The sequence below is a fragment of the Camelus bactrianus genome, chromosome 1 (assembly GCF_048773025.1).
Source record: "Camelus bactrianus isolate YW-2024 breed Bactrian camel chromosome 1, ASM4877302v1, whole genome shotgun sequence".
In the NCBI taxonomy this organism is placed as follows: Eukaryota; Metazoa; Chordata; class Mammalia; order Artiodactyla; family Camelidae; genus Camelus; species Camelus bactrianus.
In genome coordinates, this window is record NC_133539.1 from 46,904,525 (window position 1) to 46,917,397 (window position 12,873).

The following is a 12,873-nucleotide window of genomic DNA, read 5'->3' on the forward strand; positions in this document are numbered from 1 at the left end:
AACTTAACCAGTTTTGACCCTTATAAAGAAGGAACATAAATGCCTGTATAGATAACACACCCAACGTCAGTGAGTTTAGTTAGTTCTTTTCAATCTTCTATATGTTTTTACATTGTTATTGTTCTCAGTCCTCAATTTCATTTTATGAAATTTAAACGTTTCCAGTAAAAAAAATAAACAAAAAACTCAACACCATTACAAAGGAAGAACATAGAAAATGAAATTTAAAACCCTACACTTTAAAGTAACAATTAAGGCTACAAATTTAAACTTGGAAATGATAAAAGTTAAACCTCTTACAGGGACACACACTTACTCCAAGACAGCCTGGATTTCTTTTTTAAATCAACTGAGGATTTTATTACATTCAAGTCAAGATACATTCATTAGACTTTTCCAAAATAGAGCATCTGTAACAAGTAAAAGTTACATTGGTCGCACTTACAATTTTTACTTCCCAATACAAATGCTCAAATTTGCAACCTTAATGTTATGTATACTCATGAGGTACACATTCAGATTACATATGAAAAACACGTCAAATTTTCTAGTCTACCATATCATTTAAAGAGCTACGTTCCTGTACCTTTTCTCTTCTTGCCCTTCAATTGACCGAAGGTGGTTCTCTGAACTCTGGCATCAGACAAGTTGATTTAAAAGGTTAATTTAGAATATTCTCAAAATGTCAAAAAAAATTGGACTAAATTCTTTACTTACATATGGTATACTTAAATGTTAAGGTATGATAAAGAAAAAATAATTGGGGGAACTTTTCAGGATTTCAGTTTCACTTTGATTTTAATGTGAGAATAGCATGTTTGTAATTATACCATTTTCACAGGCTTCTTAGGGGTGTAGCGGTGGGGAAGTGGGGAAAGAAAGGTCAAGAGGGTAGCAGCTAGACAATGCCTATTCCCATTTGAGTCAGCATCTCCAGACCTGTTGGTCTTTGTTAGATACAGAAGGCCTGGGAGAGCATGGGAATAAAAGAGAGCGGTCCAGATAATGAGGGGAAAAAAGAACAAAGCACTGAGCATCCGTCACGGACACCTAACACTACATCACGCTGCGTGGATGCTGCAGGTCACATACTGTTCTCAAGCATTGATGGGAGCACTGCCACCAGCAGTGCCAGCTGCAAGAACCAGACAAGTGGTGACTAGAAGACTCACAAAAACAGAGTACGTATCAACATTCGTAGTGCGACGCTCATGATGGCTACCAAAGGAATGCCGCTCTGCTTCAGAAGTCTAAACTATTTTACAGCTTGAACTAAGAAAATTTTATCAAGGAAACAACTTCTTGCTTTCCCCTCTTCTCCACCTCTACATCCCTAAGAAGCCTCTGAAACCAGCGTAATTTATGACACAGGAACTAAAGATAGGTGAATTTTACTTAAGCATTTTAATTGTTTATCAAATAAGCATTAATTAAAGGGGACAAAGAATATATAACAGAACTGAATTCAATGATTAGTCAACGAAAGCTAAAGTTCAGAAATAAAGGTAAAATTTCTTTGAAAGTACTGTGCAGGTCATGTGGGGAATTTTCTAACTGTAACAATTCAAGGTTTGAGTTAACTTTTAGAAACACATAAAGCTCACCTAAAGAAAGTCAGTCAGAAAGACTGACTTTTTTACTCTATTAATTTGTAACTTTTGATTATTTTGACAAATGTTTGAGTCTTCTTTATTTCATAAATAAAAAACAGAAATCTTTTTTTTAAAGGGAGACTAATATAAACCAGATTGTAGGGAACATCTTTAGCTTAAAGTAAGACATCACAGTAGTTTTAAGTACCTAATATATTAAAAAGCATCTATCTTTATAAATGCATTAAAAATAAGAATTCATACAGAAATCTGTTATTTGAAAACTAGAAGATTAAATATTAAGTTTAGAGACATTAAGCCATGTCCATACTTACTAACAACTACTGGAAGAGTAGTAAAGGCCTAAATTTAAAACTCAGTGTTTTTATCATATTGGTTTTAACTAAAAATATGTTAAAATCCAAGAGTCAGAGGACACTGCTCTTTGATTAACGGAAGTGACAGATTTTGAATTTCAGTTCCTGTCTACTTAGGGGAGTCCAGGGCTGTAAATGGTCTGCAAGAAGAGGGGCAACTGACTAACAGGGCCCTGTGAAAGGGCTCTACCATGCAAACAATGGGCCAAGTAAACATCCTATTTTATGAATTAAAATGAATCCTCAACAATCTCTCCTTTCACTTCGTATAAAAAAGTCTATACATTCTAAAACAAGAAGCTGTTTTCTTTTAAACCAGCTAATAATCTAAACTTTGCATTCATTCATACGGCTTCTACCCTCCTTTACTGCCCCCAAAGCATTGCAATTTTATCATTTAAAAAAGCACAGCAGCATTCGCTGTGCTTTCTCGTGTTTGGAGTTACCAATACATTTCTTTGGTCCTAAATTGTAAGAATCAACCAAAATCATTATCCAGATTATACATTTGAAATTCTTGGCACAGGCTAACAAAAATAAAGTTGACTTACCAAAACATTTCAAATAAACTAATCCAAGTAATTCTGCTAGAGCTGTAATACCCAAACCTGAAATCAGAAGAGGGCCATGCACCGGGGCACACTCTGTAAAAACAAATGAAATTTTATATCAGGAATTCTCATGAAATAACTTCATGGTTTTTTTTTTAAAGAATCAACAATAACAGCAATAATAGCAAGTTTTAAGGAGAGTAATTCTTTTTCTAATTATTAAGAAACAAAAATTATCGACATATGTTCATCACTATTAAGTCAGTCAGTGAAATGACTCCAAATTATGGAAATGAACGAGCCTTTATCTGTACAACATGTTATCTTATTACATCAAGACTAATGGAAAACAGTGTATAGAAGCCTCAGGCTCCAACCAATTGGATGGAGCCTGGTTATTTTAAAAGTTCTCCCACAAATACAGCACACACGGCCAATATTTCTCACGGCAGTGTGAAAAGCACTATTCTCAGCGGGGTGAAAATAAGAGTTACAAAAGAAAAGCTCACAACGCCAAATGTTGACAAGGATGTGGAATACCAGGAATTTTCATTCATTGCTGGTGGTAATGCAAAATGGTGCAGCTACCTTGGAAGACAGTCTGGCAATTTTTTAGGAAACTAAATATATTCTTAACGTACAACCCAGCACCTGCACACTCCCTGGTATTTACCTCAAATGGAGTTGAAACTTACATCTACGCAAAAACACGCATGTGGATGTTTAGAGCAACTTTATTCTTAATCCACCCAAAACTGGAACCAATCAAGACGTCCCTCAATAGGTGAGTGGATGAACAAACTGTGGTGCACTCATACAATGGAATGTTATTCAATGCTACAAAGAAATGAGCTATCAGGCCGCAAAAAGACATGGAGCAACCTTAAATGACTATTACACTAAGTGAAAGAAGCCAATCTGGAAAAGGCTACATACTGCATGATTCCAACTGTGAGACATTCTGGAAAATGCAGAACTATGAAGACAGTAAGAGGTGGTTGCTAGGGGTTTAGCGGGTGGATGAACAGTCAGAGCACAGAGGACTTACAGGGCAGTGAAACTTTTCTGTACAGTATTATGTCTACGACTATACATTTATCAGAATCATAGAATGTACAACACCAAGCATGAACCCTAATGTAAACTGTGGATTTTGGGTGATAATATGTCAACATTGGTTCAATGACCATAACACATTTACCACTTTGTTGGGGGATGCTGATCGTGAAGGAGGCTATTATGTGGGGTATACGGGAACTCTGCACTTTCCAGTCAATTTTGCTGTGAACCTAAAGCTACTCTAAATGATAAAGTCTATATATTAAAAAACAAAAGAAAGAAAGAAAAAGAACAAGAAAGAAGAGCTGCGTCCAAGAGAAATCTTACTAAGACAAACTGAGACTAGAGCAGTTTAGGACTCTTACCTGAGACACAGAGGCTTAGTCCAACCACAGAGAGCACGTAGCCCAGGCCCTGAAGGATCAGTATGGCAATGGTGAAGGAGGACATCTCAATAGCTGGAGGGAGGAAAAGTGGGTTGAGAGTATTTAAGAAGCAGTCACTCCTACTTGTATTTTGTGCAATCAAGAATAATATCCTTTGATCAAAGACTGACTCCATAGCTCCTTGTCAGATGGTAGACTCTTTTCCAGTGACCTAAACCTTGCCTCTCCACATAGGTAGTCAGCTCCAGATTCACACATTCAGCAATCTCTCAGTTCCACAGTGAGCTAAGCTGGACTGGCAGTTTTTACCCCAAATCTTAAAACAATACTGCTTTCACCAAATTTGTGCATTTCACAACGTGAATGGCTTTTATGTATAGCTTTACCACACGCACACAAAATTGCTCAGGCGGGGAGAACCATTAAGCAAAAATGCCACTGTAAACGTCCTAGCCTATCTCCTGTGTGTCTAGATCTGTGTTTTTATAACAAATCAACACCCTTCCAATGCACAGCAAGCCAGAGATGGGCTCTAAGACAGGCCAAGAGTTAAACGTGCAAATAGAAAAAAACACATTCTGCAACAATAAAAAAATATGTTAGTGACTTACTCCCCAAATGCAGTGAAAATGACTCCAATTATAGGTTGGATATCTATGTCATCTTTTAAAACTACAATGTTAAGATCTGCCAGTTACTAAAAACATAATAAATAAAGCCGCTATTTGTTATTTATAGCCCTATATTGTAGAAGTACTTTTTTTAAACAGAGAGGCCTAGCGAACGAAGAGAAAGGGCATGCTTAATATCTACTTATAGCTTCAAAAACAAAAACATGAAGATAATCATTAAGAGATTATATAGCATAGTTTAAAAAATTCACTGATACCAAAGACATACGAAAATCACTTTTTTACAAGACGACTGAGTGCCTTGAAAAATACCTAAGCTAATCTTAAAGTTAATCCATATGGGGGAAATGTCACTAAGAATAGCCTGCGAAGTCTTTTAATAAACCAACTTCTCCTGAGTTCTTAAAAAAATTACAAGAATATTTTGACCTAAAATGCCACTTTTTAAATGAAAAAGGTGGGCAAAATCATGCTGAAACATCAAATACTTACCTATTATAAACACACAGTACTGTAGTAATATTAATATTGCTGTAGGAATTACAATTAGACCAAGTCCACAAGCATTCTTTGCTGAATATTCACCTGTTAATTAAAAATAATAATTATTATTTTCCTACATACCTCCTACTTTTATGGGGACATTAAAGTACTTATTAAATGTATCAATCTCAATACTACTCTTATAAACTGCAAAGGGTTTAAAAATATGTATGTTTCTCCCAAAACTTCTCACAAGAATAAATGACTATTTTTTAATTATTCAAGACCAAACTAAGACATACAAATGTCAACATCTAAGTCTCAGTATGTCAAACCTTGAACTGGCTCTGCCTCCTTCTTAACTACCTTACAGAATTCCAGTGGAGTCATCTCTTACCATTCCCTTCATTTGCTATATTCGGTCTGTCCCAAAGTCAAAATAGTTGTTCTTTCAAGTTGTCTTCTGAATTCATCTCCTCCCTCCCCATGTTTTCACTAACTCCAGTTGCAAACACAGCTGTCAAATTTATGTGCCTAAACCTTACACCTATATTGTACTCTGCTCAAAAAGCAACAAAGGCTTTCTACAGTCTACACTTTTGAGTCCCAGCCTGTCTCTGCTGTTTCTACCATGTGCTACTCACTTTTATCTCCCACTCCCACTGCCATCCTCCAAGGGCAAGTTTCAGATAGATCTGTTTCCCACATTCATTCCCACTTCTGTGTCTTGGCCAATGAAGAGTGCCTCTGTAGTGGGTTGAATGGTAGCTCTAAAGCTCTGTCCACCTCCACATCTCCCAAATCTGTGAATATTAACTTATATAGCAAAAGAGCAAGCATCACATTACATAGTAAAGTATATGATTAAGGATGCGAAAGAAGCAGCTTGTCCTGGATTACCCAGGTGGGTCCTGAATCCACTGACAAAAGTCTTTGTAAGAGAGAGGCAGAGGGAAATTGAATGAAGACATGGAGAAGACACAGAGGAGAGGAGGAGGCAATGTGACCAGGGAGGGCATTGGAGTTATGCTGCTGCAAGCCAAGGAGTTGCACAGATTGTCAGCAAACACCAGAAGCTAGGAGAGTCAAGGAATGAATTCTCCTCTAGAGTCTCGGGAGAGCATGTGGCCCTCATGATATCTTTATTTCAGACTTACGGCCTCCAGAACTATTAGAGAATTTCTATTGTTTTGAGATACCCCATTTGTGGTAATTTGTTACAGCAGCCCTAGGAAACTAACGTGCACCTCCCTAGAAATGCCCTCAGCCATGTCAATCCTGTCTTCCCCCACGATAACTGTGTGTCTTACCTGGGATGAAAAGAATGGCTCCAACAATGACAGTGATGGTGAGCATTAGTCCAGCAACTAATAAAAAAATAGTTTTCTCCCTCGTAAAACTGGATTTATATTGGAGTGCTTTAAAAAAGAACACAAGAATTACATGAACTCAATCATAAGAAGTAAAGCCATTTCTGTAACTTACAAGGTGCAGAGATTAAATGGGTAACTTACTATTATTGAATAACCTTTGAGGAAAAACTGCTTCATATCATGTTAAGTCATCTCAAATCTTTTTCATAATAAGTCAATGGCTAACTGGTGTCACAGTAGTTTAAATACGGATGCTGAATTAAGTTTTTTCTTTAACTATAGTACTTTTATTTGGGGGGTAATTAGGTTTATTTATTTATTTGTAAAAATTAATTAGTTAATTTAACAGAGGCACTGGGGATTGAATCCAGGACCTCATGCATGCTAAGCATACGCTCTACCGCTGAGCCACACCCCTCCCACCTTGGATGCTGAATTTATAGGTGATACTTTATCCCCCTTGAAGTTATATATGTATGTATACACAAACACACACACCAGGCTTTCTCAATCATGGTGTTATTAATATATTGGATCAGATAAGTCATTCTCGGGGGGCTGCTCTGTGCATTATAAAATGTTTAGTATCATCTGTAGCCTCTACACATTTTGTGCCAGTAACAGCCCCCAAGTTGTGTCAATCAAAAATGTTTCCAGACATTATCAAATGTCACCTGAAGAACAAAACTGCCTCAGGTTTACAACTGATATGCCCAATGCTGATGAGAAATAATTGGCTAATTAGTAATACTGGGAAAAAGAGAACTTTGTTCCACCTTATATAAAATTAGTAAAGCATCTGGAAATTTAGATATTTTGTTTTGAAGAAGTAGAATAAACAGTGGACAAATCACACCCTCTTGAAACCCTGAGGTGGGGGGAAATGCTTAAATCATTCAACTAAAATAATTTCGTAAACTACAAATACTCAACAGGTCTCAACATACATGTTATGTTTTTGAGGCTAGCTCTATTGTCAAGTATCCAGCTTCTCTAAAAGAATAATGTACTGCAGAAGCCTAAAAATGTTATTTTTTTAATCATACATTCACCTTTTGGGTTTTGTTTTGGTTCATATCAAAATTAATTTTTCACCAAGAAAGTTGTTAAAAATAATCTAAAGGCAGACTGAGTAGCAAAGAGAAACAGAGTTACATGACCGAAATCCTGTTGTGTTTTATCCACACATGATATTCTCACTCTCCATGCCATTAATCAACGGGTGACTGTCCTGAGGAGGAAATTTTAAATAATTTTATATTTAGCATTTAATTTGTGCTCACTAAAATGACAAACAGACCAATTACAGTTAAAACAACAAACCCCTAAGTGACCATGATAAAATCTACATTGACAGTATTTTAAGTATAATTTAGCACCTGAATTTACAGTCTCGACTCATACTCTAGATTGTAACCCCCACTTTGTCCTCTTTATGTGGAGATGAAGGGCTAACTAGTAGTCAGTCCTGAAGCTGAGTAACTGAAATCCACATTAATCAGAAAAGAGCAAGAAACAACCTGGCTAGTTCCCCAAGCTTTCATTTGATCCATCCAGCCTTGGAATTTAGGTGCCTATGACTCAGTCATATCCCTGCCTTCTTATAAGGGCACAGATTTTGAGCTTCCTTATTCTCTAGGCTCAAACACTGACCAGGATGAAATTCAGTGCATAGGTCACAAAAGGCACAGACACAGACAGAAAAAGAAACTTTCTCTAGACATGTGTCAGGGTTTCCATTTTAATCCCATGTATATTGTTATCTAAAAAGAGCTTGAAAGTTCTGCAATTATAAGATAGAAGCCATTTCAAATGTACCTCACAACCAAACATTCATAAGAAACTCTTCTAGGTTTAATTTGACACATAAAAGAGCTACAAAGATCAAGCAGCAAGAATTCACCTTAGAGTATAGACGTTCATGCAAAAAGGCTGACTTAAAGCTTTTTTAACAAAAGAGTTTGAACCTCATACAAAATACACCCTCTTCAGGCTTAGAAGAGCTGTGAGAGGAAAATAATGTCAACAACAGCAACAAAAATAAAATGCCACAGGATACTACTATTGACAATGTTTTACCACAAAATGGCCTTTTCAATACCTTTTGGAGGTAGCTTTGGCTCCTATTGATTGGTTCAAGTACTACGTATTTCCAGGGCTACCTAAACTCTTCCTTAAAATTAAGAACCCTTTTCTAACATACATTTGTGGGGTCTATTCAAGTAACCTCTGGCAATGAACGAGTATCTCCATGTTTTCTTTAGTGAACCTTTAAAAAGGATTTCTTTCGACTCATCTTCTTTGCTTACAATGGCCGCATTTTAGCAGGTCCATAGCGAGTCTGGAGAAGGTACCTCTTTGCCAGGTCCAGCTGGCAACTTTTCCAGTGTAGCTAAAGGGTCAGGAATCTGATACAGATGCCACAGAATCCAATAATCTGAAGGATCTTTTCTTGTCCTTTAATGAGTGGATTTATTCTTATTTATAAAATCTATCAAAATTTTAAATGTAACAATGAAAATCAATTCAAGCAATTCCCCAAACACTTAGCATTATGCAAAAGATAATTTAATGTGTTCTTAGCTGGGAGCTCTTATCAAACTTCCTGGTATGATTTTACTGGCTGCCTGGCAAGACAATCTACATAATTTTAAAGAGCTGCATACTTTAATTCTCCTTAACTAAAAGTACTGAAATAAAGGCACAAAATAAAATAAGGGAAATACAGTATTTTATACTTTTTAAAGACTTCTTTTTTTAAAGTGCAGTTTTAGGTTTTACAACAAAACTGAGAGGGAGGTACATAGAATTACCACATACTCCCTGCAGTCTTCCTCATTATCAACATCACTTATCAGATACATTTTTTACTAAGGATGAATCTGTATTAACATATCATAATCACCCAAAGTCTTTAGTTTATGTTAGGGTTTGTTCTTGGTGTTGTACATTCCATGGGTTTGGACAAATGTATAATGCCTCATGTCCAATATTATATATTACACAGAGTATTTTCACTGCCTAAAAATCCTCTGTGCTCTGCCTATGCACCTCTCTTCTCAGCCACCCACCCCTCGTAACCACTGATCTTCTAATTTTCTCCAAAGTTCCACCTTTTCCACGATGTTTTATAGCTAGAATCATACAGTATATATACATAGCTTTTCAGATTGGCTACTTTCACTTAGTAATATGTATTTAAGGTTCCTCCATGTCTTTTCACGGCTTGATAGCTCATTTCTTTTTTAGTGCTGAATAATATTCCATGGTCTGGATGTACCACAGTTTATTCATCCATTCACCTACTGAAGGGCATCTTGGTTGCTTCCAAGTTTTGGCAATGATGAACAAAGCTGTCCATGTGTAGGTTTCTGTGTGGACTTAAGTTTTCAACTCCATTTGGGTAAATTCCAAGGAGTACAATTATAGGATCATATGGAAAGAGTAAGTTTAATTCTGTATAAAACTGCCAAACTGTATTCTTAAATGACCGTACCATTTTGCATTCTCACCAGCAATGAATGAGAGTTTCTACATCCTGACTGGTATTTAGTGTGGCCAGTATTTACATCTTTTAACAAAACTTATAAATTCAGTGCTGCCTGACACAGAAATTCACAGGGATATGGGAAGACAGTATCAATTTTTTTCAACAAATTAGGAATTCTAAAAGTTTTCCTTCTATTAAAAAAAGTATACCTTCTATAAAATAATTAAATCTAGCCAGCTACTTCTCAGAAAGGAGATGGGTTGGTTCATTCATTTGCCCTACAAATATTTACTGTGTACCTACAATGTACTGGGTCCTTTTATTAGTCCAAGCTGTATCAACCAGAATGAGGCAGGAGTAGACTTCACTTTATTCAATAATAACTGAATACATTACACTACATGACAATTGCTATTCTAAGCGCTGGCAGTGAACAAAGACAAACACTTTTGCCTCGATGCCCTTACACTCTAATATGTGAATGAGTGTGTATGGGTGGGGAGGCAGGAGGGAGAAGGGATGGGGAGTGTTACCCCCAACCCCAGATCTCCTTCTCCACTTAAATAAAAGGTATGGGTCTACTGTAGCCTGAGAAAGCCCCTTTATGTATTTAATCTTTCAAATTCATATGAATGGAGAAATGACATGTCCTTCCGGTCACCTGAAGAAACAGTTAGCTAATATTATGAACAGATACTCCATCAAGGTTTTCACATCTCTTTGGTACTTACATAAAGCACCAACAAGACAGAATGTGGCTAAATGTAGTGAAATTACCAGGCTCAACTCAGAGATCAAATAAAATCTATCATCTTAGTTTTCACAATACTCCAAAGATGCGATTCAGTAAGCCCATACAGATTCACAGAGACTGAACTCCATCCAACAAAACTTGAAAATCCATGAATTCAATGCCTGTCCTAAACACATGACGTTTAGACGACCCTTTACCAAGTGATTAGTGAGTTAGTGGCGAGATAGAAAGGTTAACCAGTGAGGTATAATGCACATCAAATAAAGAATAAATCATAGATGGAGACATATGTTTAACTTTGTTAATATAGTGCTATTGTCTGATAACTGTAGGTAAGGAACTTTAGGATTTTTTGGTATCTGTTAAGCTGCAAATCAACATTGTCTCTGATGCAAGATAAAACAATCTGATGTTTTAAAATAAGATTTCAAAATGTTGAATTATTTAATTAAATTTAAATTACTATTTAAAAAATATTTAATACACTCATTAAAAAACAATGAAGGCTTTGTGAAACTGGTACTGAATAAAAATGAATATTAATGTATTATTGGCATTAATATTCTGATTAATATTAATAAACTGATTCCTTGCCAGAAGGTAAGAAAAATAATTTTATAATGAACTCTGTCCAACTTGCTTTAATGAAACAATTTTGTCAAAATGAAGACTGACTAGGAATCACATTCCTAGTTTATAGGACTCAGAATAAAAGAGTCCAAGCTTTGTGAAGCTTGAGCTTTGAAGGACTTTGAATATCAAAGATAAAAGAGGATGTCCAACACACCAACTTCCTTTCCTTGGTTCCAAACGTTCCCTGGTCTTGTGGATGATGCCACACTTCAGAATCTAGGCAGGAAGTTGGGATGTCTGAATTTGGAAAGGGTCAAAGGAACAGCAAAAGGAATAGCAACCATATTTCTACAAAAAAGCATACTGCTGCATAAAGTTTTGTTCAGTTCCTTCTACAATAAAATCAGTGCATAAAAATATGATTTAATAACAGAATTTGGTAATTATGTGGACAGGACCAAGGGGAAGCAATGAGAGTTCAAGATTATTTAACAGAACTTTGTAATAATATTTATTGTGATTTTTTTTTTCCTGGGTAGAAATCTCCTGGTATAGTTAGTATCTGTCTTTACTTCTTCAGAATGATTTTTCTAATCAACAAAGAATTCTGTTCCATTACTTTTTTTAAATGTACTTTCATGGCCTAATCACTTTCAATATTAAGCTATTCCTCAAAATTGAACTCAAGGACTTGGCAGGATCTTAAGGCTGCTGTGAGAGAAAAACTTTTTTCCTTGAATTTTCCAACAATGATTTCTGCAGGGATCTGTAACTAATATCTCTGGGCAGTAAGCAAAGTCTTTGTAGAATAATTGTGAGCGGGAACTAGAAAGTTAGAAAACAAAATGAAAAATGCTTAGAATGCACAAATTTGAAATAAATTACAGCTGTCCTTGCTTTGCCTGGTTCTAATATGCATGAATTTCAGTTACCATGGTTTAGTTAATTAACACAAGTCTCCCAAAAACACAGTTCAAATTTCAGTTACCACAATATATTAACTAACTGCATGAAGAGCAAACTTCACTGCTCCCTCTTCAGTCCACAAATCACTACATAAAAAAAGATGTGCATCATCATCAGTGACCAATCATGTCACTTTTTTCAAAGGCTGCTGTGATTGGTCCCTGCACATCCATTACACAATTCACGCACAGACAGCAAAGCATTATGTTGGGTAACCTCCTGTCTCCCAGTAATAAACCACTGTGACATTTTACAACAGGTAGTCAAGAGAGGAAACTGGGCAATAACGATGAAAGAACAAAGAAATAAGACGTAATAATGCTGGAAGTGAATGAAATTCAAACAGATCATAAATGGCATTATAGAACACCTAACCGTGGGAATGTCAACCCTATCGCCATTCAAGAGACTCTAGATACTCAGAGAACTTAGTAAAAGTCAACTTATTGGCATGCATGAGGACAGTGAGGAGGCTGTGACAAAAAAATGAAGATGTCCTGGAAAAAGCAATTCTGTCGAAAAACATTTCATATGAGAGGAACTCCTGGAGCTAGTTCACGACATCGAAACCGCAGAAGATAAAATACTGCAAGTGGACCGAACTGAGGAAGGAGTACGACAATTCACCAAGGTAGAG

General features: G+C 36.2%; 1 protein-coding gene across 6 annotated transcripts in view; it reads right to left on the reverse strand.

Moving 5' to 3' along the window:
* The window catches only part of CD47 (CD47 molecule), a 50,388-nt gene that overhangs the window by 10,270 nt on the left and 27,245 nt on the right, over positions 1-12,873 (reverse strand). For 3 of the 6 annotated variants that reach the window (XR_012506690.1, XR_012506691.1, XR_012506694.1), the window contains exons 4-8: positions 6,391-6,498; positions 5,090-5,182; positions 3,945-4,037; positions 2,521-2,613; positions 587-633 (exon numbers count right to left, since the gene is read on the reverse strand). Coding sequence is in view for 3 of the 6 variants with exons in the window: in XM_074362913.1 (XP_074219014.1) it covers positions 2,521-2,613; positions 3,945-4,037; positions 5,090-5,182; positions 6,391-6,498 (387 nt within the window). In the remaining 3 variants the exon portion in view is untranslated. The remainder of the gene's footprint in view (positions 1-586; positions 634-2,520; positions 2,614-3,944; positions 4,038-5,089; positions 5,183-6,390; positions 6,499-12,873) is intronic. The other 3 variants (XM_074362913.1, XM_074362924.1, XM_074362934.1) reach the window with 1 other exon arrangement.